We start from the raw sequence: 22,206 nt of genomic DNA, 5'->3' as shown, positions 1-22,206 counted from the left end.
CATTCACTCTCACACTCTAACCTATGGACACTTTTGAGTTGCCAATCCACCTACCAACGTATGTTTTTGGACTGGTGGAAGGAAACCCACACTGACACAGGGAGAAGAGACCAAACTCCACACAGACAGTCACCTGGAGCGGGGCTCGAACCCACAAACCCAGGACCCCGGAGTTGTGTGACAGTGACACTACATACTGCATCACCATGCCGCAAATATTGTATAGACAAAATATGCTGTAATATTCATACAATCCCATTGGCTAAGGCAATTTGTGACAATATAAATATCCAGTCAATATCAGCATTGTCTAAAAGGCTTGTGACTATCCTTTTTTGTGTCTGAATAAGAATCATGAATTATTAATGTTTGATAAATATTAGAAAATCTGTACACTACACACCTGAATGCAAAATGATTCTCCAGTCTCACTCTAGCTGCCTAAACATCTCACTTTAGTCACCTAAATATCCCACCTTAGCCTCACTCCAGCTGCATAAAATTCACACCCAAGCCACCAAACAAAACCCTCGTTCCTGCCGCCTAAAACTCTCACTTCAGCCACCTGAAAAAAATTCACTCTAGTCTCGCTCCAGGCACCTAAAAACATCACTTGGTTCTGACTCTAGCGTCTTGAACACCTTTCTCCAGTCCCACTCTCACTGCCACTGCAGCAAACTGTTTAAGCAATAAATCAAACCTATGTGTGAAATGTAAGGTGCGCCCTCAGCTTCATGGCAGAACTAATGCACTACAGCAGTGCACACTTTAAATGTAGCAAACCAGGAGACTGAACACTATTTGTGTGAATTTAAAGCAGTGATCTAATTTTGTTAGATGCCTTGATGGGTACGGGATTTACTGGACCACTGCAGGCTTCTCACATGCATGTGAGTGTGTGTTAGGTGTGTACAGTGAGCCGTGACCATGCATTGTCGAAGGTCTCGCTAATAAACTATCCGCAACTCATGGGAGCAGCTGAGCCCGCTTCTAACAGTATCACTCAGAACCCCCCTCTCTTGTTTTGTCAGTTACTTATAAATCAGTGAGCAACCAGTCATTTTAAGCAACAAAATATAGCAAAATATATTTATAAATGTGATTAGTTATTAAATTTCCTCATTTTTCCTGGCAGTGTAATAAATTAAGGTGAATTGATTTAGCATTTGGGGGGAGATGAGGTATAAAAGCCCCTGGGAGAAGCTCACCCCAGGCCTCAATGCCCCATGCTGGGCTTTACCTGGCCAGAGGTTCGTTCTTCATTAATGTTGGTGACACCTGGAGCTTCAGATTTTCCTCTCCTGTCTGAGCTCAGAGCATTTCCCTCTTGATTACAATCTGCATCACAGCTCCCTGTGGGCTCCAGAGCACAAGTCAGGACATGTGGTGGGTAAAATCAGATCTGGGACCAGTGCAGACAATTATGAACCTTCTGGAAAACTGTGGATATGCCCCACATGGGCAACTAAGTTCTATCAAAATGCTGCACCCACACAATATACAGCTTGCCATCATAGGCGAAGAAAGGGTTAAATCACTCAAATAGCCTAAACATTAAACCCACCTCCTTTTTTCTATAACCTTTGTCCATTTTATCTTCTTCACGTACCACAGCAGGTATGATTTGTGTGGTGCATCACGCGCTGCAGTGCTTAAAAACTCCAGTAGCACCTACTGTGTCTGATCCAATCTTACAAGGACAACCCACACAAACACACCACCACCATGTCACTGCAGCAATAGGAATGGATCCCCAACCAAATAATACCCACTTGGTGGTGGTCTTATGAAGGTCCTGAACATTGAATAGGGTGGAAGTATGCAGAACAACAGAAGGACATCCATCTGTGATTGTAAAATTACAAAGTGCATCTTTATGGTCAGTGGAGCAGACAGAATGGACGATGAGTGTCATTTAAATGTTTTGACTGATTTATGTATATCACAAAATAATGTTTTGCTCTTGGAATGTTGAACTAAATGTATTTACCCTTGTCATTAATCCATGTATTATTAATGAAGTAGGTATGTAACGTGTTGCAGCCCGAGCTGTTGGCCACTCACGGGGCTGGGAAGAAGTCAACCAGCCACTCATCACTGTTTGTTTTATAACTTGTTACAGTTTTTTTCTTTTTCTCTGTTTCTTGGCCATTGCTGGAGCTGAGCACCTTTGGGATTATTGGAGCTACTCCAGAACTGCACTCCACAGCTCCAAATATAGATTTCCCTGACAAAACAGATGAGCTCAGACAGGGAAGCTGGAAATAAATAGCACACAATCTCCTTAGCTGGCCACTGACATTTACAGACAGCATCTAGTGGCGGTCCCATTATAACAGCTCCTTCACTGAGTGCTTCAATGAAGGAGCCACGGCAAGTGCACTGTGTAACTTATAGCAACCGGGAGCCAATGGGAGCACAGGAAGCGGTGCAGCCATGGCAATAGGGTTTCTCCTCCAAACAGCAGCAACATCACAGAGAAGAGTGGCAGTCATTCACTGCAAAAATCATGTGTAATATTTCTCATCGGGTGTTTTTCAGAATATTATAATATTGTAATTTTAAAATTGTTCTAAATCACTTTTTCTTGCCCAAGTATCTAATCCCACTCACATATTATTATTATGGCTCCTTTACATGGATCATTTTACTTGTTTAAAATCACCTGAAACATGCCACATTTTCTAGAAATATGTAGAAAAATATTTTCTTTCATGTAAAAAATCATTTTATTTATCTCATAAAGAGGAAAAGAGGTGTACATACTAAACAGAAGATGTTTTTGCTTAATAGGACATTATTTGTTGCAGTGTTCAAGCCAAAGGGAGCAGAGAGAGTATCTGTTTTATCTGGGTTTCATCCACCGAGAGTGTTATAACACAGTCGTCATCATCATCATCATCATCATCATCATCATCATCATCAGCCACAATTCCCTCCCCGTTCCCAAATGGAAGTTTCCTCGCAGTTTCCTCGTTGTGTTTTTTTTTTTTTTTTTTTTGACTGAACACAGCTCCGCGCCCCAGTTTCCACAGATCAGTTTTCCTTGTTGCATGTTCGGCGTGTACTTAATGTCAGCCACCGACCTGAGGAGCATTTGAACCTCTTCAGAACACCTTGGGGTATTGTTACGAGCTGCTGTCGTGAGTTGACTGAGAACATGTGAAAGCTGCTGTAACTTCAGAGATGAAGCAGTGCTGAAGCTCTGCATTTCATGGTGATTGACAGGTCTCTGGTCACTCAGCGCTCTGTAGGGTTTACACATCACGATTTAGTACCTACTCGGCTCGGTTGGAACTGTAAGCGAGCAGAGACTAAAAAGTACCTGGTTCCAGGTACCAGATTTCAAGTCGAGTTGTGTAGATTTCATGAGGTGGAAAAGTGCCAAAAGTGGCAAGGCTCAGACAATGATACACTGTAAAATAAGTACAATACATTTGAATAAATTGAATAAATGGATTATCAATATTAGAAATGTTACGACACTCCTAAGTAGAGCACTGAAATGTAATCTTACAATAATAACATCTGCCCTAATTTCCGCACAATGTTATCAGAGTCATTCAGTGTTCTGATTGGAAATGATCTGAGTACGAATACTACACCATAGTGCTGATAGGAACTGAACATCTGTGAATTATAACGAGTGCATTTGTCTGAACAGTGGGAAGAAAAGCCACAGGAAAGCCACACAGAATCTTGGAATTCAACCTGTGGTTTGGAGAAATACACCCTGGACAAGGTGCCTTTCCATCAGAGGACAAATACAGTGACTCAAACACTTAAGCACACCCAATCTACCTATCACCATGCTTTTTTGGATTGTGGGAGGAAAGTGGAGCATCAGGAGGAAACCCAAACAGACACAGGGAGAACACACCAAATTCCTCACAGGCAGTAACCACAAGGCAGATATTGAATGCACAACCCCAGGACCCAATAAACAAAAGTCCTGCCTCTTACGTGTGTTAATGTCACAAAATGCTTCTTATAAAATGCATTAAATCACAGTGTGAACATCTCCAAGTCCATACAGAAATATCACACTCCAATATCAAGCATCAAGAATGCCGAGAGCAATCTCACTGGTTCTGTATCACTACACCGAGTGCAATGTTCCAGACTAGAGAAACTGACAGAGACGGAATTGTTCACAGTGGTGTTAAGAGGAACCAGGCGTCTAAACCTCTACCTCACGGAAAGCTCTCACATGAAATTGTTCTAAGTAAGATTTAGAATATGGAGTAGGTTATGGTTTAAATCATATTTTTTAAAGCACATTCATAGTGGAGAGTAATTTTATAACACTAAGGAATATGGTAGTCCCCATCTTTTGGGGGATATTCCAATTATCAGACTTCCGACATAAAAACACAGAAGACACAGAAGATATGTGTAGGTTAACTGGTGGTTGTGGGTAGTAAATAAAATGGTCATATTTCTGTTGTAGACAGTGCAAGCCCTGATTACTATCAGCACCAATCATACAAAACAATCTTAATGACTTTGTTTACTCGTTGAATTGTGCAAAATTATGATGAAAATGTTTCTACTAAAAAGAAGTATCTTTATTTAGTTTTGGGAGATTTTGTAAATTACACTGTCTCTTATTTGTACCTATTGTTTCTATGTTGATTCTTTATCTTTCACTCTTACTGTATTTACTTTATTGCAGTAAGTTCCTTGTAGCCTTATATTTATTGTATCCTGCTTCACGTATTCATCTGTAATACCATTGTACCATTTACTCTTTTATATTCTGTACTGCACTTGATTTTCCCTTCTAGTTGGGAAATAATTTCTATCTCATACCCCCAAAATACTTTTTTTTTCTAGGATACGGGACAAACATCCTTAACCTGTAATGGAAGAAAATGTAACTGGATATTTCATTTATTTATTCATTCGGTCACTAACACACACACACCACACACACCCCATAATTGTGGGCATTTTCACAAAGTCAAACCACCTACCAACATTTGAGGTTATTTTTTTTTTTTGGAATGTGGAGTAAACCCACATAGACACTGAGAGAACACAGACAGTGACATGAGGTGGGGATTAAACCCACAACCGTAGATACCTGGGGCTGTGTAGCAGCGACACTACCTGCCACCCTTGCGTTTTCCTCCCAAACAAATTTAATCCTGAAATTTGAGCTTCCAATGCTGCCATGAATACACAGTTGGAAATACAAGGTTTTTGCACAATGGAAACAGTGTGCTACTGGCAAAACTGCTTGTATATTTTGACGATTGCAGCTGCTGTTTACACTGTGTGAAAACTTTACCGTCAAAATACCAACAGGCGTGATGCAAATCTACTTAGAACCTATAAAGTTGCCATTTATTCCCATTGAAAGTTAAGTCAGATTTTCCTTCCTCCTGTTGATGCTTTAAATTTTATATATATCAACAAACCACTCAAGACGACCATGAAAATAGTTTTCCATGTCCTTTCACCCAGTCGCATGCCCTTACTGTAAACACCACAAACAACACACAGCGCCCTTCACTTTAGGGCTAGCACCAAAAGGCCTTAGGGGTCATCTAGTGTATGTACCTGTAAGGGATCCAGTCTGAGGAGTGTTTGGAGCTCATATCTCCTGATGTGTAGAGGCCTCAGTAAGCTGGGGAGGGCTGAGGCAGAGTGTAGGACAACAGCCACCATCCGTCCATCCATCCGTCCATGGTCTGAACACAGCTCTGTCAGCTAGCTCCAGCCTTTCTGTGTGGATGTGGGATTGCCAGCTTTATCCTTCCTCTCAGCTCCTCTGCTCCACCACTGCTTACGTCCCCCTGCCTTCCCTTCACTCAGGCATGGTGGCTGCTCCCTCTCTGCACTATATCTGCTGCTCGTTCGCCCGCGCTTTTTGCTTCTTTCTGCCAAAGACCCTCCACTGTACGGCTTATGCTCTGCTCTCTCTCTCTCTCTCTCTCTCTCTCTCTCTCTCTCTCTCTCTCTATCACACACACACACTCTCCTGCTCTATCTCTCTGTAGCTCACTCTCTTGCTTCTAGGCGCTCCTTTTTTGTGCTCTCTCTCTCTCTCTCTCTCTCTCTCTCTCTCTCTCTCTCTCACTTTCTAACTGACTGACTGGCTTGTGTTCCCGTCGTCTGTTTCTCAAACCGTATTCTCCCTCTCTCCCTGCCTCTTCACCTCCCTCTCCCTCCCTCCCTCTCTCTCTCTTCGCCTCCTTCTCTCACTGACTAGCTTGCATTCCCACTGTCTGTATATCTAACCCACGTCTCCCGCCCTTTCTTTCCCTGTCCCCCTTCTCTGACTCTCCCTCCTGCTTTCTCTCTATCTCTTTCTCTCTGTACACTCTCACCTACCCTCTCTATCTCTCCCTATCTCGCTATTGTACTCTGTACTCTCTCACCCTTCTGAATTAGCTCTCTGCTTCCCCTGCTAGTTCTCCCTCCCTCCCTTCTTCTGCCTCCCTCCCTCTCTGTACTCACATTCCCTCCCTCCCTCTCTCTCTGTCTCTCTCTCTCTTCACTAAAGGTGCTTTAACCTTGCTCAGAGTTCTGAAGGAGGAGGACAGAGATGGTTCTCTATTGTCTGTATGTTTTGATGTTGGCTGTTGTAGCTGTAGTACAAACACGAACACATCAGCAAGGCTCTGGAGACAGACACAAACACGGTGGCCTCCAATGTGTTTTCTGGGACACGGTTTATTCATCGCAGGCTTCATTAGCATGGGACAGAACGGTGCTCTCGTAATTGTCTTTGATTTCAGCCGAACCCAAACAAAGGCACAGCCATCAGTGTACTGTTTAAAGTCTCCCTGTGTGATCTCTCCCATCCTTCAGTCCCTTTAATGAGACGCTGAGTTTGTCATATTACTGTATCTGCTTTTAGGGCAGTTATAGTATAAATCCCTTTCTTATTTCACACTCTATACCACTCACACACAACAGGGGAAAGTACTTCATCTGGTCCTAGTGCTACACTGTTAATGTCCAGTAACAACATCAACTATGGCAGCTATTCAGAAGAAGGCAAACACTCCCTTTCCATCCAAAGAACTGGCCCTCCCCAAAACAAACTTATCAATATGCAAACTACCACAGCGTATCTTTAAAACAATCACGTCAAAACCAACACCATTTGCCCAGGACTCTTATTTTGTATTGTAAAATAGCTAACACAAGGCAAGCTAACAAAATAAAATAAAAATATATGCAGCCAAAAGCATGACAATAACAACTTTTCTTTTCTGCACATTTGAAACAGAACAGATGCTATTGCTCTGGGGGGTGGGGGTTGGTAGTACCTTAAGCCCTATTTGGATGGGATTAGTTTTACCTGTGGATGTGGGGGTAAAGTAATAAATACCTGAGTACATACTAGTAGCTTCAATACATGTTATTAACATGTGTTACCATTAAACGGTTTATACCCTGCTGTTTTTTTCAAGCTAGTCATGCTGGTTTAGCTGTTTGACCAGCTTAAATCTTAACCAGCTTAGGGTATGTCTTCATTTAAATTTGATGGTTTAGCTGGGCTAAAAGCATGATCGACCTGACCAAGCTAGACAACCAGTATGACCAAGCTGGAACATGCTGGTTGACCCCAATGACCAGACTGATTGACTAGCATGACCAGCACCACTAAGTATGACCAAAATAAAATGCAACATATGCTATGCTGGTCCAGAACTGGTTAACCAGCTAGCTTACCAGTATGTTTTGCCTAAATGACCAGCTTTCCAACCACCTTGACCATCAAACACCAGCTCAAGACATCTAAAACCAGTTACTAGCTAAAGCTGGTCTTATGCTTGGTTTTTCAGCAGGGTAGTATCGTTTATAATAACTGTGTGAATGATTAGTAATGTTTTTGCCTTCTCATCTGTTATCTGTTAAGAAGGACTATAACATAAAGTCGTTAAGGCCTCATTCTTTTGGTGGAAGGGCTGATCTCAGAACAGTTATGATAGTTTAAAAACTCCAGTAGCTCTGCTGTATCTGATCCACACTGTATGTGACGGTAGTGCATGAATCGAGTAGCCCCTCCCATCTCTGTTACTTTAAGAATACTGTGCGATTTCTTATCCAGTGGGAATCCACAATAAACTTTATTGATGTCTTAGGAAAAAATTACATTACACCAGCTCCCCATGTAAAACGAATCCCGTCTGAATAGGGCTTAAGTCTATAATACTTGTAGATTTTAATTAGACTATTATTATGTTGTTTTATTTTACATAATTCTATAATGAAAGATTATCTGGACAGGAAACTGTAAGTATGTACATTTAGGGAACAAAACTGGAATTTAAAAACACTGTTGTACCTTTAAAAGATAGCTTGTACTTTTAGTGGCCATTACCTCTACCCTACATATATTTTCTGAAAGTGTTGTTTCTATAAGCAGCCAAAATGCCATTATATTACATTTCTCACCTGATGCTGTTTTGGAATATGTATTATATAAAAAATAATAAAATAAACCAATTTTACCAATATATTTGTCAAAAATAATAAAGGACAGATAAAGATTTTATACAAATAATTTGTTTCAATATCTCACCTCTCACTTGCACCCACCTTTAATTTTTTCACACTCCACTACATACACACACCTAGTGGGCTGGATGTGTCAGAGAGTCTGCTCTATTTTAAACATGGGTGGTCCCTGGATGAGGACCCACTCTATGGAGCATAACTGGCTCTTTCAGGGACTACAAAGCAATTTCATCAGCTTCATCACTCATTCATTTATTCAGCTTATGTAAGTCACTCACACTTGGTCCGGAGACTACTCGGAATCACTGGGCGCAAGGCAGGAACTCACCCTGGAGGCCAGTCCTTCACAGTGTCACACACACTCACACATACAGACACTTTCGAGTTGCCAGTCCACCTATCAACATGTGTTTGTGGACCGTGGGAGGAAAACCCATGCAGACATGAGGAGAACACACCAAACTCCTCACAGACAGTCACCCGGAGCAGGACTTGAACGTACAAGCATCAGGTCTCTGGAGCTGTTTGACTGCGACACTCCCTGCTGCATCATCGTGCCGCCCTTGGTTTGCAGTTTAGAACAGTAAATGTTCACTTTCATTAATATTCTTTGCTAAATGACTTGCTGCACTGTAAACACAAAGAATATATTTCGCAAGTGACATGTCCTCCATTTGTTGTAAGCACACTGCTGTGAAGCAGCACATTCCTCTGCAATATCCCGAGCAGCCTGAGGGTCTCACTGCTGTACTGTGTATCAGCATATTCATCTTCCTCAGGACCTGCTCATCTTTCTTACTGTCACACTTAGTCACATTGATTTAGTGCATGGTTTAGGCACATATACACTACGCTGTCTACACATTGCTCTTAGCACTGTGTGTGTGCGTGTGTGTGTGTGTGTGTGTGTGTGCGTGTGCGTGTGCGTGTGTGTGTGTGTGTGTGTGTGTGTATTTTGGTTATTTCTGTCCTTGTCCTAAGGGGATCTGAAGATGACACATGCATGTAGCGTTGTTGAATAAAATTTTATTTTTAAATTATTAAACAATGGATTAAGAAAAAGTTTAAAAATACAGAAGTAAAATATAAACATCTATTTTTAAAGCAGCAATATTATATAAACATTATATAAACATTTCTTTTAAATATATGATTATTAATTCATTCATACATCCAGTTTAAGGTCGCATTGAGTCCATATTCTTAAACATACACCATTTGGGTCCATACACACATTCACTCACAAACTCACACCTATAGCCAATCCAATGTGTTTTTGGACAGTGGGAGGAAACCAGTTCACCCTGAGGAAACCCACACAGACACAGGGAGAACACACTATAGTCCTCACAGACATTCACCCGGAGCAGGGCCAGAACCAACAACCCCAGGACTTTGGAGCTGGGTATGATCATTAATTATGTTTATACTTTTTTTTTTTTTTTGCTCAGTTAAAATGTCAGTCCCATAAGAATTCGAGTGCTTTGTAGTCTCTGAATGAAGCAGTTTACATTCCTTTGAGTCCCAAACATGGGGTGGCCATGTTAAATATTGGTTAAATACATAATCTCATAATTTCTGACACTGCCATGATGGGTTCAATGTCTACCTGGATTCATTAAGGACAAGAAAAGGAAACACACGGAATGAGGCAGTGACCTGCTGCGAGTATTGAACCCAGGACCCCATGGTGCAGTGGTAGCACCACCATTCTGCCCTAAAAGTGAAGCATGGGCATATTTAAAGTTGATAAATGTATATTTGATAGGAAAATGAATGGAGGAAGCATGGATTCTGGTTATTGTTTCTAAGGTACTACATTTTTGTGGCAGAGACAATAACTTGCCAAGAATATTCTGACATACACTGAATATTAGGGTGAGATGATTTATAGTGCTGTATAATGCTGAAGCATTGCAAGAGCAATAGCATAGGAATAGTCCTACCACAAAATAAATCCTGTTCTTCATTATCAACAAGAAGAATAAAATCAGATCTTGCGTATAATACAGGTCTGTATTTGGCCTGGACCCAGCAGAGAAACCATTTTGTCCTCCAGGCCATGGCTGAGAACATTGCCTTGTGTTCTTTCTTCTGATAGTTTCCCTCCAGTTTATGGCTCCAAATGAGGTGCGCAGTCACACTCCAGTAGTTTTATTGATACTGCATTGAGATGGACCTGTGGACTGTTTAGATTAAAGTATGAAAGGCATTTCTGATCTGTTTATCCATCTGCATTACATTACATTTGCATATTTATCAAACAGCCCCAATCCATAATGACATCTGATAGCTATAAATGGGATAAGAGATGCAAAGAGAATAAAGTGTGTGTTCATTTTTGGCCAAAATCAAATGATCAAGCTATTTACAATGTAAACAAAATGGTTTACCATCTAGATCAGGGGCCATATTTCACACAATCTAATGTCATATGAGCCAGTATGTGTCTGTTAAAAACACTAGGTTATATTAAAAAGAGTCTTTGGACAAGACTCCTAACACATGAATTGCCTACATTGGTAGCATGATTAGCATTAGCACAGGAATACAAGGGACTGCACACATACAAACTGTTGTTTAGCAAAGAGGATTACACTACTGCCCACTACGTGACTGGTGTTCAATTCACAAGTCAAGCAGAAACACTATATACCAACAACAGTCTTTAGGCAAGACTCTTAACACTATATTAGCTAATTTAGTAAACTTTAACTTGCACTTGACGAGAGCTTAAATAAAAATTAATTCAAAAATAAGAATGATTAATCTGCACTCTGTTTCATCCGGTATATTCTGAATCATTAATCACTCCAGAATTACAATTACATATTAATAATTGTATTATTAATTATCATGTATTATCATGTTTCATGAAAAATTAAAAGCACTACTCAAAATGGTTCTGGAGACATAACTGGTTACTATTCAGCTGGCAGGGACGAATGTGATTGGTTAACATTGGTTAACTGGGTGGCGATTTTCTAATTTAGCACCATAAAAAAGTAAAGCTCTGCCTTAACCCTCATGGTTTGCATGCTCTGACTGACAGAAGTGACTTAGGAAAAAATAAACATGCAATGTACCATATGATTTGTTCTGTTTCATTATTTGTTAGATTTTGTTTTTTGCTTGAATGGAGGACAATGTAAATTGTTGCCTCTGAGGAAGCTGCAGAACGTTATAATGCTCTGTGAGGCAGATTATGAAAATGTACTTTCCTACACGTTTGATTTAAGCTTGTTGTCTATGAAGAAGCTGCAGAATGACATGCTGCTTCATCACAGGCAGTGGAGCATTATTGTATAACATTCTATAGCTCCTTCAGAGGCAGCAGTTATAACTTAAATGTGCAGGAAAGTACTTCTACAGAACCTGCCTCTGAGGCAGTGAGTTACATTATCCTCCATTCAAGCAGAACAACATATTGAGATTCATGCAACACCTCCAAGAAAATACAGTATGTGTACAGTAACAAAAATGAAAGTTATATTGCACATTTATTCATTCAGAGTCATTTCTGTCCGTCTGAGAAAGCAAACCATATTTGAAAATCTCCACCCAATCCATTTTAACCAATTACATTAATCCCTGCCAGCTGGCTGGTAACCAATTACATTCCTGCACTGCCACCAGAACCATTTTGAATAATTTGAATCAACTCTCACATGAACTGGAAAAACCGTTACAGACAGACAATGAACTCTCACATCCCAGTGACTTGTGAATCAACTTGGTCTCACGTGACAGTGACTCATTACTCGACTCTGACTCACATCATATAGAACCATGAATCAACTTTGTCCCATATCCCAGTGGCACGTGAATCAACTCATTCTCACATCACAGTGTCACATTACTCGACTCAAACTCACACTGCAGTTACCTTTGAAGTTGAATCTATTTTGCTTTTCTAGGTGTAAGTCAATATTGTCTCAGATGCAGCCATCAAAGCCAGGAGGCTGTTGTGTTACAGATCAGAGTCAGGGATCAGAGGCGCTCTGCTACACTCCAGAAGTATGAGAGCAGGTGTAAGGGCTGCCCAGTTGGTGAATATTTGATGCTGCTGTATGTCTTTTGAAGTCATGCTACACCGCGCTAGGCTTTGGAAGCTGGTGTGCAGATTAGTTCACAAAAAAGTTAGCACCTAGTGAGGCAAGGTAATGCAACACTGCAAAAAAATGCTAATTTTGCAAATTAAATTACCTTAATTCCAGATAATTGGCAAATGAAGAATATATATTTTTGAGAATATTTACTGGTTTTACGTAAATTAATCAAGTGAAATTGGCTGCAAATTCAGCTCATTTTAAGACCTATGCTCCTAATTGCCCAAATAAACTGCCTGTATATTGAAATAAATTAATTCCAAATTATTAATTTAAAAAAATCTAAAAAGGAGAAATGTTAGTTATATTCACTACATTTTAAATGATTTCCACAGCCAAGACATACTTTTGTGCGCTTTGTTTCTTTAAACATATTATCTCCAGCAGCACTGCTTTGTCTGATCCACTCGCACCAGCAAAATGCACACTAACCACTACCACCATATCAGTGTTACTGCAGTGTTGATAATAATCCACCACCCAGAAAACACCTGAAATTTGGTGTGACCTGACCAGAGTAGAGCATGGTGCAAGGTGGCTAACAAAGTATGCAGAGAAACAGATGAACTACAAAGTGAATATAAATGGACAGTGAAGCTGATAAACTGGACAATTAGTACAGACACAAGGAAGTCCTTTTAATGTTTCACTCCTGTCAATTCATGCAGTTGTAATTCCATAAGTTGAACTAAAGTTCCTGGAAAAAGCCGATAAACTGTGGCCAGAGGGTGAGATGGGCAGATCAAGGGCAGTTAGCGATAATGCTAATGCACTGTGCAGTATCTATGCTGAGATTAGTGGTGATAAGGAAGGCTCTGTGGAGTGTCCAAAGCCACTGTTGTTACAGCCACATTGCAGACAATGAGGTTTTGGTGAGTGAAATCAAGTATATATATGGTAATGTTAACTGTTGCATTGGGTAGTTGCATGTTGTTGTTTTGGGGACTAAACACAGCTATACACCCCAGATGAGTGTAGTTTTTTATCCTTGTTGCCTGTGCGGCTCTAGAAGTAGTTTTCTTTGGCCACCAATCCAAGAAAAGGTTAAACCTGTTAAACCTAAAATTTAGTCAGATTTGTCAGAGTCAGATTGAAAAATATGCAATCTCTATATTAGCTGGGAGGTTTTATAAACACCTGGTTTGCACGGGTTGTCTGCATTCCATCAGGTAGACAAGTCTCTCCGGCCAATCAGTGCTCTGCACTACCCTTGCATAATCGAGTTTAATTCAGAAACTAAAAACAAGGATAATTATATAATAAGAAAATATATATGTAAGTATATATGCATAATAAATTATTACTCATCAATTTTTTGAAATTAAAAAAGAAACAGCTAAGTAAAAATAAAAAGCAAGCTCTAGAAATACAAAATAATTATATAATGCTAGATTTAAATGTTAATCTATTTCCACATCAGAAATATCCACAGGAATTAAGATGATTACACTTTATATTTCAGTGTGAAAGACTAGAGCACTAGAGCCGGAGCAGAAATAGAGTTAGGGCTGTTAATAATGCAGCGGTTCTATGAGCCATGCAGACCATGAGGTGCCCGTGGCTGCTGATGAATGAACATAATGGCTACTTCAGGCTGTGTGTGTGTGTGCGTCTGTGTGTGTGTGTGTGCGTCTGTGTGTGTGTTCTTAATCTTGTATTAAGTTCATTTTAGGCACCAAGAAACAAAGTGAAAGATTTGACCAAATCCAAATTGTACAAGATGTGTCTGCATCAACAAGTGTACATAATGAAGAAATCACTCATTAGAACAGGTGTTTTGCCATGTAGTGCACCAAATTAGGACCTAATTTATTTTATATATGAGACAACTAATAAACAAACTTAAAATAAATGTAATGAGTTGATTACTGGGGTTAGGTTTTAAGGTGGGGATTATTTTAGTTATAAAGACAACAATCAAAATACCACATATAGACATAAAAATAAATGTGTGTGTGTGTGTGTGAGGGAGGTGGGGGGAGTGAAAGAAAGGACAAGATTTTCATCTCATTTATTCAGTGTTTCCATTACCAATTGTTCAACACAGCCATTCAATGTTTATTTGATCACTGTGCTTCGATTCTGTGTTTATTCATCAAAAGGCCAGATTTTGTATGTGACTAAATGCATTTGAGTCCAGTAACTTTCCATTAGCAGAAGGCCAGTTAAATATTACAACAGGTTTTAAGGGGCACCTGTTGGAAATGAAAAAATATTAGGTTTTGAGGATAAAGTCCTAAATCTTTGCAGAATATAGTAATAATTTTTGAGTGTTAAATCTTACAGTTAAGAAATAAAATGTGTCGATATTCTGATACTAAACAGTTATGACAATGAAGTGTCATCATGTTTAATTTGCCGTTTTGTGGCTAAAATGTGCAAAAAAAAACCCAGAAAAGTTTGCGATCGAATGAAGAGAACTTGGTGAAGTTATATTAGACATATATTTCACAAATAATGAAACATTCAGTCTCATGCACATTAAGCAATAGACTGTGACTCTATTTTGGAAAAATGGCATTTAATACTTGTAACTTGACAACTTCACAACTTTCTATTAACACAATACAGCTGGTTCTTGTAAAATACTTAAAATTATAATTTTATTCCCAAAATATTGACTTCATTCTCTATTTTTGTTCAGTGTCACTAAACTTCGTCATTCGAAGGGAATTCCAGTTTCCCTTCCAAAGAAAGACATGTCCATTTTTGCTGATTTTTAGTTTACTACATCATTAGAACACTGTAGGTGTCCGTCACATTGTGTGATCATTTCATAATAAAAGCAGAAATAGTAATGTCCCTAAATTGCTTGGAATAAAACCTTTTTTCATCAAGTTCCTTTGAAAGTTAAGAAGTGTTTTCTTTTTTCTGTAAAGTTACTATTTTGGAGATATGTTTTTGTCTGGAAAGTGACGCAGCAGCAATCTGACCATCCAAATTGGATTTGGTCACTTGTAACTTATGTGGATGCTCTGTCTAAAACTCAGATACAAAAAACATATGTCCCTTTTGCCCCGCGGGTGAATAAAGCCTGATAGTCAGTGTTATCAGCTGCTTGGATGAAACAGAGGGGAAAGCCTAGAAGGACAGTACTATCTTTGATCATAGACCATATTGGTCCAGATAAAATAGAAAGATGGTCTTGGAAACAGAATTGTGCCTGGTTTATTTCAGTTGGAGGAAACAGACAAAACAGTAATCAATGTTTTATCGACATTGTCCCTGTGATATGTCTGTGTGCATCACATCAAAACTATATTTCAGCCACTACGAGGAATTATTATAAAAGTGCGATGAATAATGTTTGATGCTTCTTGGCAGACAGGAGAACAGACGAATGGTGCACCACTGGGAAGCCCCTTTGAGTTGACACGTTGAAAGTGAAAATTCAGAAAAGCTCAATCACATAATGTGAAACCTCAGACTTCCCTTCTGATTACATTACCTATTCCACATGCAGCTCTCTCTTGGGCTTAAGCTGCAATCATGCCATTTTCACCTTCAATCATGTGCCAGCTTGATTTCCAAGGTCTTTGTGGACATGAGGTCTGGTCTGGCCAAAGACCTAAGACACATATGTTTTTACAGTTCCATGAAGACTGACAGAGTTGTGCATTCATAGACATTATGTGGAAGGACAGTGTTCGGTGGTTAAAGAAATGAAGGAGAATCTGTTCATGTGTCCTTATCCTAAAGTGGTGATTACTATTTTAACCAAACAAAACTTTTTATAAAATTCAGAGGAAGTTTCTTCACCATCTGCTAACTCTCAAGTATGTTTGTGTGACATACCAAACGACATCTGTGTTTTGACAGCAGTGGGACCTGGAAAGTAGAAAGCATGAAACGTGATGAAAATGAAGCTATATCTCTGCTCCATAAATGGGTAACACTGAAATATCTTTGTTGATAGAAATTACTAAAGGTGGAACTGACTCCAAATTCATGAGACCGCTAACTGCATAAAAGTAAACATATACCAAAAGCGCTACAAAACTAAACAACTTCAGTTCAAATGAGCTTCTGTGATAATTCAGTGAATAAAAACTTACAGACAAAATAAACTCAAGCCATCTACACACTACAGTCATTTTTCTCTGGAACTTTCCACCTTAAAAGGTGTGAGGCTTCTAAATGGACACAAAAAATTAAGTGGATTTTATTTTGCTGAAGGAATCACAGTTCTCTAAAGTAGTTGATGTTGCAAAAAAAATCCGTTGCAAAAAAAAACAAAAAAAAAAACAGGAAAATCCTGCCCTCATTCTCCTTAGCTGTCTAGAAATGTGGACACCAGCCAAAATACTTTAACAATTTAGCCAACATGCTGCAAACCAGGACCATCACATGAGATTGATGATTAGGGGGCTAAGATTTAACCAGGGGGGGTCTGGTGTAATTACCTCATAGCAGCAATTTGCTTTGACAAGGTACAGATTAAGCAAAGCCATAATGAGAAAAGATAACATTAGTTCTATCTGAAGCAGAGTTGTAGTTCCCAGTGTTTCAACTCTGACTTGCTGCTCTCAGCGCTGCCACTAAACAAACCGCTGTAGGAGGGACTGTGACTCCATTGGCTGCACACCGAATGTTGGACAGATAACTCTGGCTGCTGATTGACTAAATAAAGGTGGCGACCAATGAAAAGTGTGTACACTGTTTAGGAGCCATGGGGAATCTGCCCCTCGCTCCGGCTGAGAGAGAGCGCTAAGTGTTTCTGTCTCAAACATAAACATATAACCTCAAAAACACGTGACAAAACATGTCCTGTATCGGTTCAAAATGGAACAGACCCTTAAGTGTCCAAATATGGGGTGATTCTGTATTACTTGATGGTTGGCAACATTATGTTTGCGTATTCTGTCAAGAAAGCAATACAAACCGCCAACAGCTAACCCTTCGTACAGAAGTGAAAAATGTAATCATACTCAGATGTGGACCAAAACAATGATACAGAGACTGTTGAGAAGATATAGTCTCAGTTTGACCCTGTAGCAAATTGTGCTTAGTGTAGTGGACACAACAGAGCAGATAAACTGAAAACTAGCTAAGCTTTAGCCGCTAATCGGAGAAATAGAACAGAATCTTCTTCCTGTGTTTACTTTCTTGCTCCTGTCTCAGTCAGGTCAGAAAAATTGTGTAAAAAAACCTTACTGTGACAAACTGTTTGCTACAAATGATTTCCTCTTTTTACTGCTTTGCACCATTAACCTCAAATGCAAATGGCGATACACACGGGAGCCATTTGTTTACAAACATAAGAATTCACTCCCTTCAGAGCAGCATATACTTAACCTCCAGCCTGTTAAACTAAAACCGTATCAGAACAAAACACGTTACATTCACCTCTCACCTGGGAGATACTGAGGAGCGGCTAATCACAATTTAATTAGGATGAGATCTCTTAAGAGGTACAGGCCTTTCGCTGTGCAGAGATTGATTGGCAAATGCAAATATTAACTTTTGCCTAATTGGCAGCACTACATGTGGCTGGAAGGATTTGATTAAGACATCAGCAAGAAGGCTAGATGGTTTGAGGGAGAGAAAGAGAGAGTCTCAAGCAGACAGTGGAGACAGAAATGTTGGCTGATAAAACATTAGTTTTACTGATGGAATCTGCCCACTCAGCCAGCTCAGCCCTAGTTGGATAATGTTCAGATATCATTTACAGATTAAAAAGTAGGGATGCTAGTGGAGCTTAATTACCAGACATCTGATTGGAGTCTGTTGATGTAGTACATGTAAGGAACATGGGTATTAAGTCATGTTTGCAGTGCACTGTAAGAAAAACTGCCACTGAGGTGGTACCATCGAGGTAGTGCTGGGTGAAATGAGCACAAATCAATATGACGATTAATTTTACATTTTACCACCATCACGATTAATTAACAATTATTTTGATTTTATATTGAATATGGGATATTTTTTCTAATGTTGCTCTCTTGATTTGTGAGCACTTATATTTGGTGTGTGATTGTGTTTTGTGTGTGATTTTTCTCAGTGTTTATATTTGATTTATTTTTGTTCAGTTTCGTCTTAATTATAGTCAAAACACTGTGTTTTTATTTGCTTTTTATTGTGTTTTATTTTTTATTTAGGTTGCTTCCATGTGGCAGATAGGGGCAGAATTACGTGACTACAGCTTGGTGGCGTGGTTTTAAAGGGTCAGTACAAGAACACACAGTGGGGAATAACAGAATAAAAATAATTTATATAATCGATATAGACAAGATTATGTCAATTAGAAGTTCTGAATGTCGATTTCGATTAATTGCCCAGCCCTACCTCAATGGTACATTTCAGTACCTTTAATTAGTACCATTTTCTATAATATTTGTAGGCTTTTAAATTGTGTTGATTTCATATGCCCCATTTTGTCTCCAGGACTTATTTTATTTTGCACAGCTCTATAATGAAAGACTTACAAATATTCACCTCTCATTCTGCAGAAGAGAACATAATGTACTTTTAGGGAATGCAACTGGACTTTCAAACCATTGTTGTACCTTTAAAGGTACATTTACACTGTTTGCACTTTTAGGAAAAATAATGTACCATTATCGTACCTTTTTTTCTTGAGAGTGTGCAGTGGCACATTAATTTGAGGATCTGGAGTTTTTCACCAACCCACAATCTCTAAAATAAAACAACCCAGTCACTGTTTTTTTTTTCGTTTTAAGAAAACATAATAAAATTAGCTGTTCGGGTTTTGTGCTGTTTCTTACATAGAGCGCAGCTACTAGATGTGTTCCGCCTCATAGTCTGAGTCTCTCCAAACACAACATTGGACATGAGAGAACGAGCAAAACGGAGCAAAATAACCATAATAAGTGAGCTGAAACATTTTACTGATTAAATATAGAGAAAACAAGAACAAAGCAAAAATGGCTAAAGAAAACAGAGCCTCTGCTCTTCACTCCTGGTCTCTCGCAGTAAACTGAACTGTGGCTCATACTCATTTAAAGGAACAGGTGCTGAAACCGGTTGCTCTGAAAAAGGCTGTTTAGACAGGGGGACAACAGCAGTGTTGGACAAAGAACACAAACAATGTACTTGAGTAAAAGTACAGATACTCAAGTTAAAATATTACTCCAGTAAAAGTAGAAGTCCTCGATTTAGATCTCAACTTGAGTAAATGTACAAAAGTATTTATTTTCAAATATATTACAGTATCAAAACTAAATTACAGTGTTTTATTATGGTTCTACTCACCTATTATCATTTTCATAAGAAGACTTATGCTTAATCAATGCATTGTTGGTGAAAAGACTCTTGGCAAACCAAACAAAGGTCATTGTCTCCTGAGTATTAAGCCCACTTTATGATTCTGCGTCGGAGCCGAGGGGTTTGTTCAGACATGTTACAGTTTTACCCACACATAAACCAAAAGGAATGGCAGATTTTGTAGTGGCTTTGATATGTAGTGAAGTTCAGGGTGGCACGGTGGCGCAGCAGGTAGTGTCACAGTAACAAAGCTCCAGGGACCTGGAGGTTATGGGTTCGATTCCCGCTCCGGGTGACTGTCTGTGAGGAGTTAGTGTGTTGTCCGCGTGGGTTTGCTCCGGGGGCTCCAGTTTCCTCCCACACTCCGAAAACACACGTTGGTAGGTGGATTGGTGACTCAAAAGCGTGTGTGTGTGTTGCCCTGCGAAGGCCTGGCGCCCCCTCCAGGGTGTATTCCCGCCTTGCGCTCAATGATTCCAGGTAGGCTCTGGACCCAACCATGAATGGTTAATGATCCTAATTCATTATTACATGACTGTTTCCCAGCTATTATCTCATATGCTCATTATGTTACTACTTGACTAGACCCACTATGCTGTGGGTGATTTAAGAATAAATCAATGCGCAAAAGCTTGACTTCCCTCAGTAAGTGTCTCTATTGTTTACGTTCTTCACTCCACAGAACATACAGAACATACTCTTCACTGACACCGACTCTCATGATCTCTCCTTCTTTGTCTCTCCTCGATCAAGGCTGGGGCGTTAACTCGAATCCAACCATGTGCCCCATCAATTCATCTACTGGAACAGTGCTTCAGGTTAATGTGCCCAGAATAGAAATATGTTCCAACCCCATGGAGAGTGACTGAGCATTAGTCTCTGCGACTGCTACACCAGGTCTGCTCCCAGAGGCCATGAGAAATAATGAGTAAAGCACTGGAAAGGGTCTGAACCTGGCTTGTCTGTCTCTTTCTCTCTTCTACGCTCGGCTGGTTTTGCTTCTCTTGTATGATTGTAACCTCAACATGAAAGTCTATGATCTGACATAGTAGAAATTCTGTGGCGTCTTTTTATATGCTCCACAAACTGCATTTCCGATCAAGCAAGCGCATTAAAATAAGAAGAGGAATTTATTTCACACTTCAGTGATGTAAGCGTAAATAAATAAATAAAGGTGTTTTGCTGTAAAATAAAGGTGTTTTGCTGTAAAATAAATGCATTTGCTGTAAAAATACAGCTTTGTGCAAAAATCTGTTTCTTTTACAAATGATTAGAAAACATGAGAGCACACAAAAAGATCCAATTCCACACGCTGATCCATGCACATGTTGTCATTCAGAAAGAATGTTTCAACTGTTAAAACTGTTAACTAAAAAGCTAAATTGATGACCAGCTTGATTCAGAGTATACAGTATATCTCTGCAATAGGAAGTAAGTGCCATTTAATTTATTTAAATTCATCATCATTCAAACATCAAAACTTGTATTCAGTACAAATATTAGATTTTTCTGTGTCTGGGACACTATAGTAGTATATTTAATAGAAACAAATTCACTGCAGATGTAACAGCTATCGATTATAAATTGTTTCAGTATTTAAAGGAACACTACATAATATTCATTCATTCATTCATTCATTCATTATCTGTAACCGCTTATCCAGTTCAGGGTGGGTCCAGAGCCTACCTGGAATCATTGGGCGCAAGGCAGGAATATATCCTGGAGAGGGCACCAGTCCTTCACAGGGCAACACAGACACACACTCACACCCTCACACCTACAGATACTTTTGAGTCACCAATCCACCTACCAACGTGTGTTTTTGGACTGTGGGAGGAAACCGGAGCACCCGGAGGAAACCCACGCGGACACGGGGAGAACACACCAACTCCTCACAGACAGTCACCCGGAGCGGGAATCGAACCCACAACCTCCAGGCCCCTGGAGCTGTGTGATTGTGACACTACCTGCAGCTTCAAAATCATTGTGATGCTTCACTGAACAGTAATAGGGAGAATAGAGACTCTGTTACTGCTACTTCAGACTCAGCATTGCAGAAACTACACTATGTAATTTTGGTGAAGGGTAGGAAACCACCCCTTCTTCCTACACCCTCCCCGATTATTTCAGTACAGTGTTGTAAATATAAGTACAGTGCTGTAAAAATAATTACAGAAACAAATACACAAACTCATGTATTTGTTCAAGTGCCATGCAGTCACACAGCTCCAGGACCTGGAGGTTGTAGGTTCAAGTCCTGCTCCTGGTGACTGTCTGTGAGGTTTCCTCCGGGTGCTCCGGTTTCCTCCCACTGTCCAAAAACACATTGGTAGGTGGATTGGTGACTCAAAAGTGTTCATAGGTGTAGCCCTGTGAAGGACTGGCGCCCCATCCA

General features: G+C 39.7%; 1 protein-coding gene across 2 annotated transcripts in view; it reads right to left on the bottom strand.

The window, feature by feature from the left end:
* The window catches only part of tub (TUB bipartite transcription factor), a 123,947-nt gene that overhangs the window by 54,588 nt on the left and 47,153 nt on the right, over positions 1-22,206 (bottom strand). The window contains exon 1 of one of the 2 annotated variants that reach the window (XM_066648072.1): positions 5,566-5,766. The exons of the other annotated variant lie outside the window; for it this stretch is intronic. Within the exon in view, the coding sequence (XP_066504169.1) occupies positions 5,566-5,603 (38 nt within the window). The 5' untranslated portion in view covers positions 5,604-5,766. Of the gene's footprint in view, positions 1-5,565; positions 5,767-22,206 lie in introns of those variants that run through there. 2 annotated transcript variants of the gene reach the window in all.

The sequence above is a fragment of the Hoplias malabaricus genome, chromosome 16 (assembly GCF_029633855.1).
Source record: "Hoplias malabaricus isolate fHopMal1 chromosome 16, fHopMal1.hap1, whole genome shotgun sequence".
In the NCBI taxonomy this organism is placed as follows: Eukaryota; Metazoa; Chordata; class Actinopteri; order Characiformes; family Erythrinidae; genus Hoplias; species Hoplias malabaricus.
The sequence above is the reverse complement of the archived record's forward strand: the minus strand, read 5'-3'. Positions and strand labels throughout refer to the sequence as shown.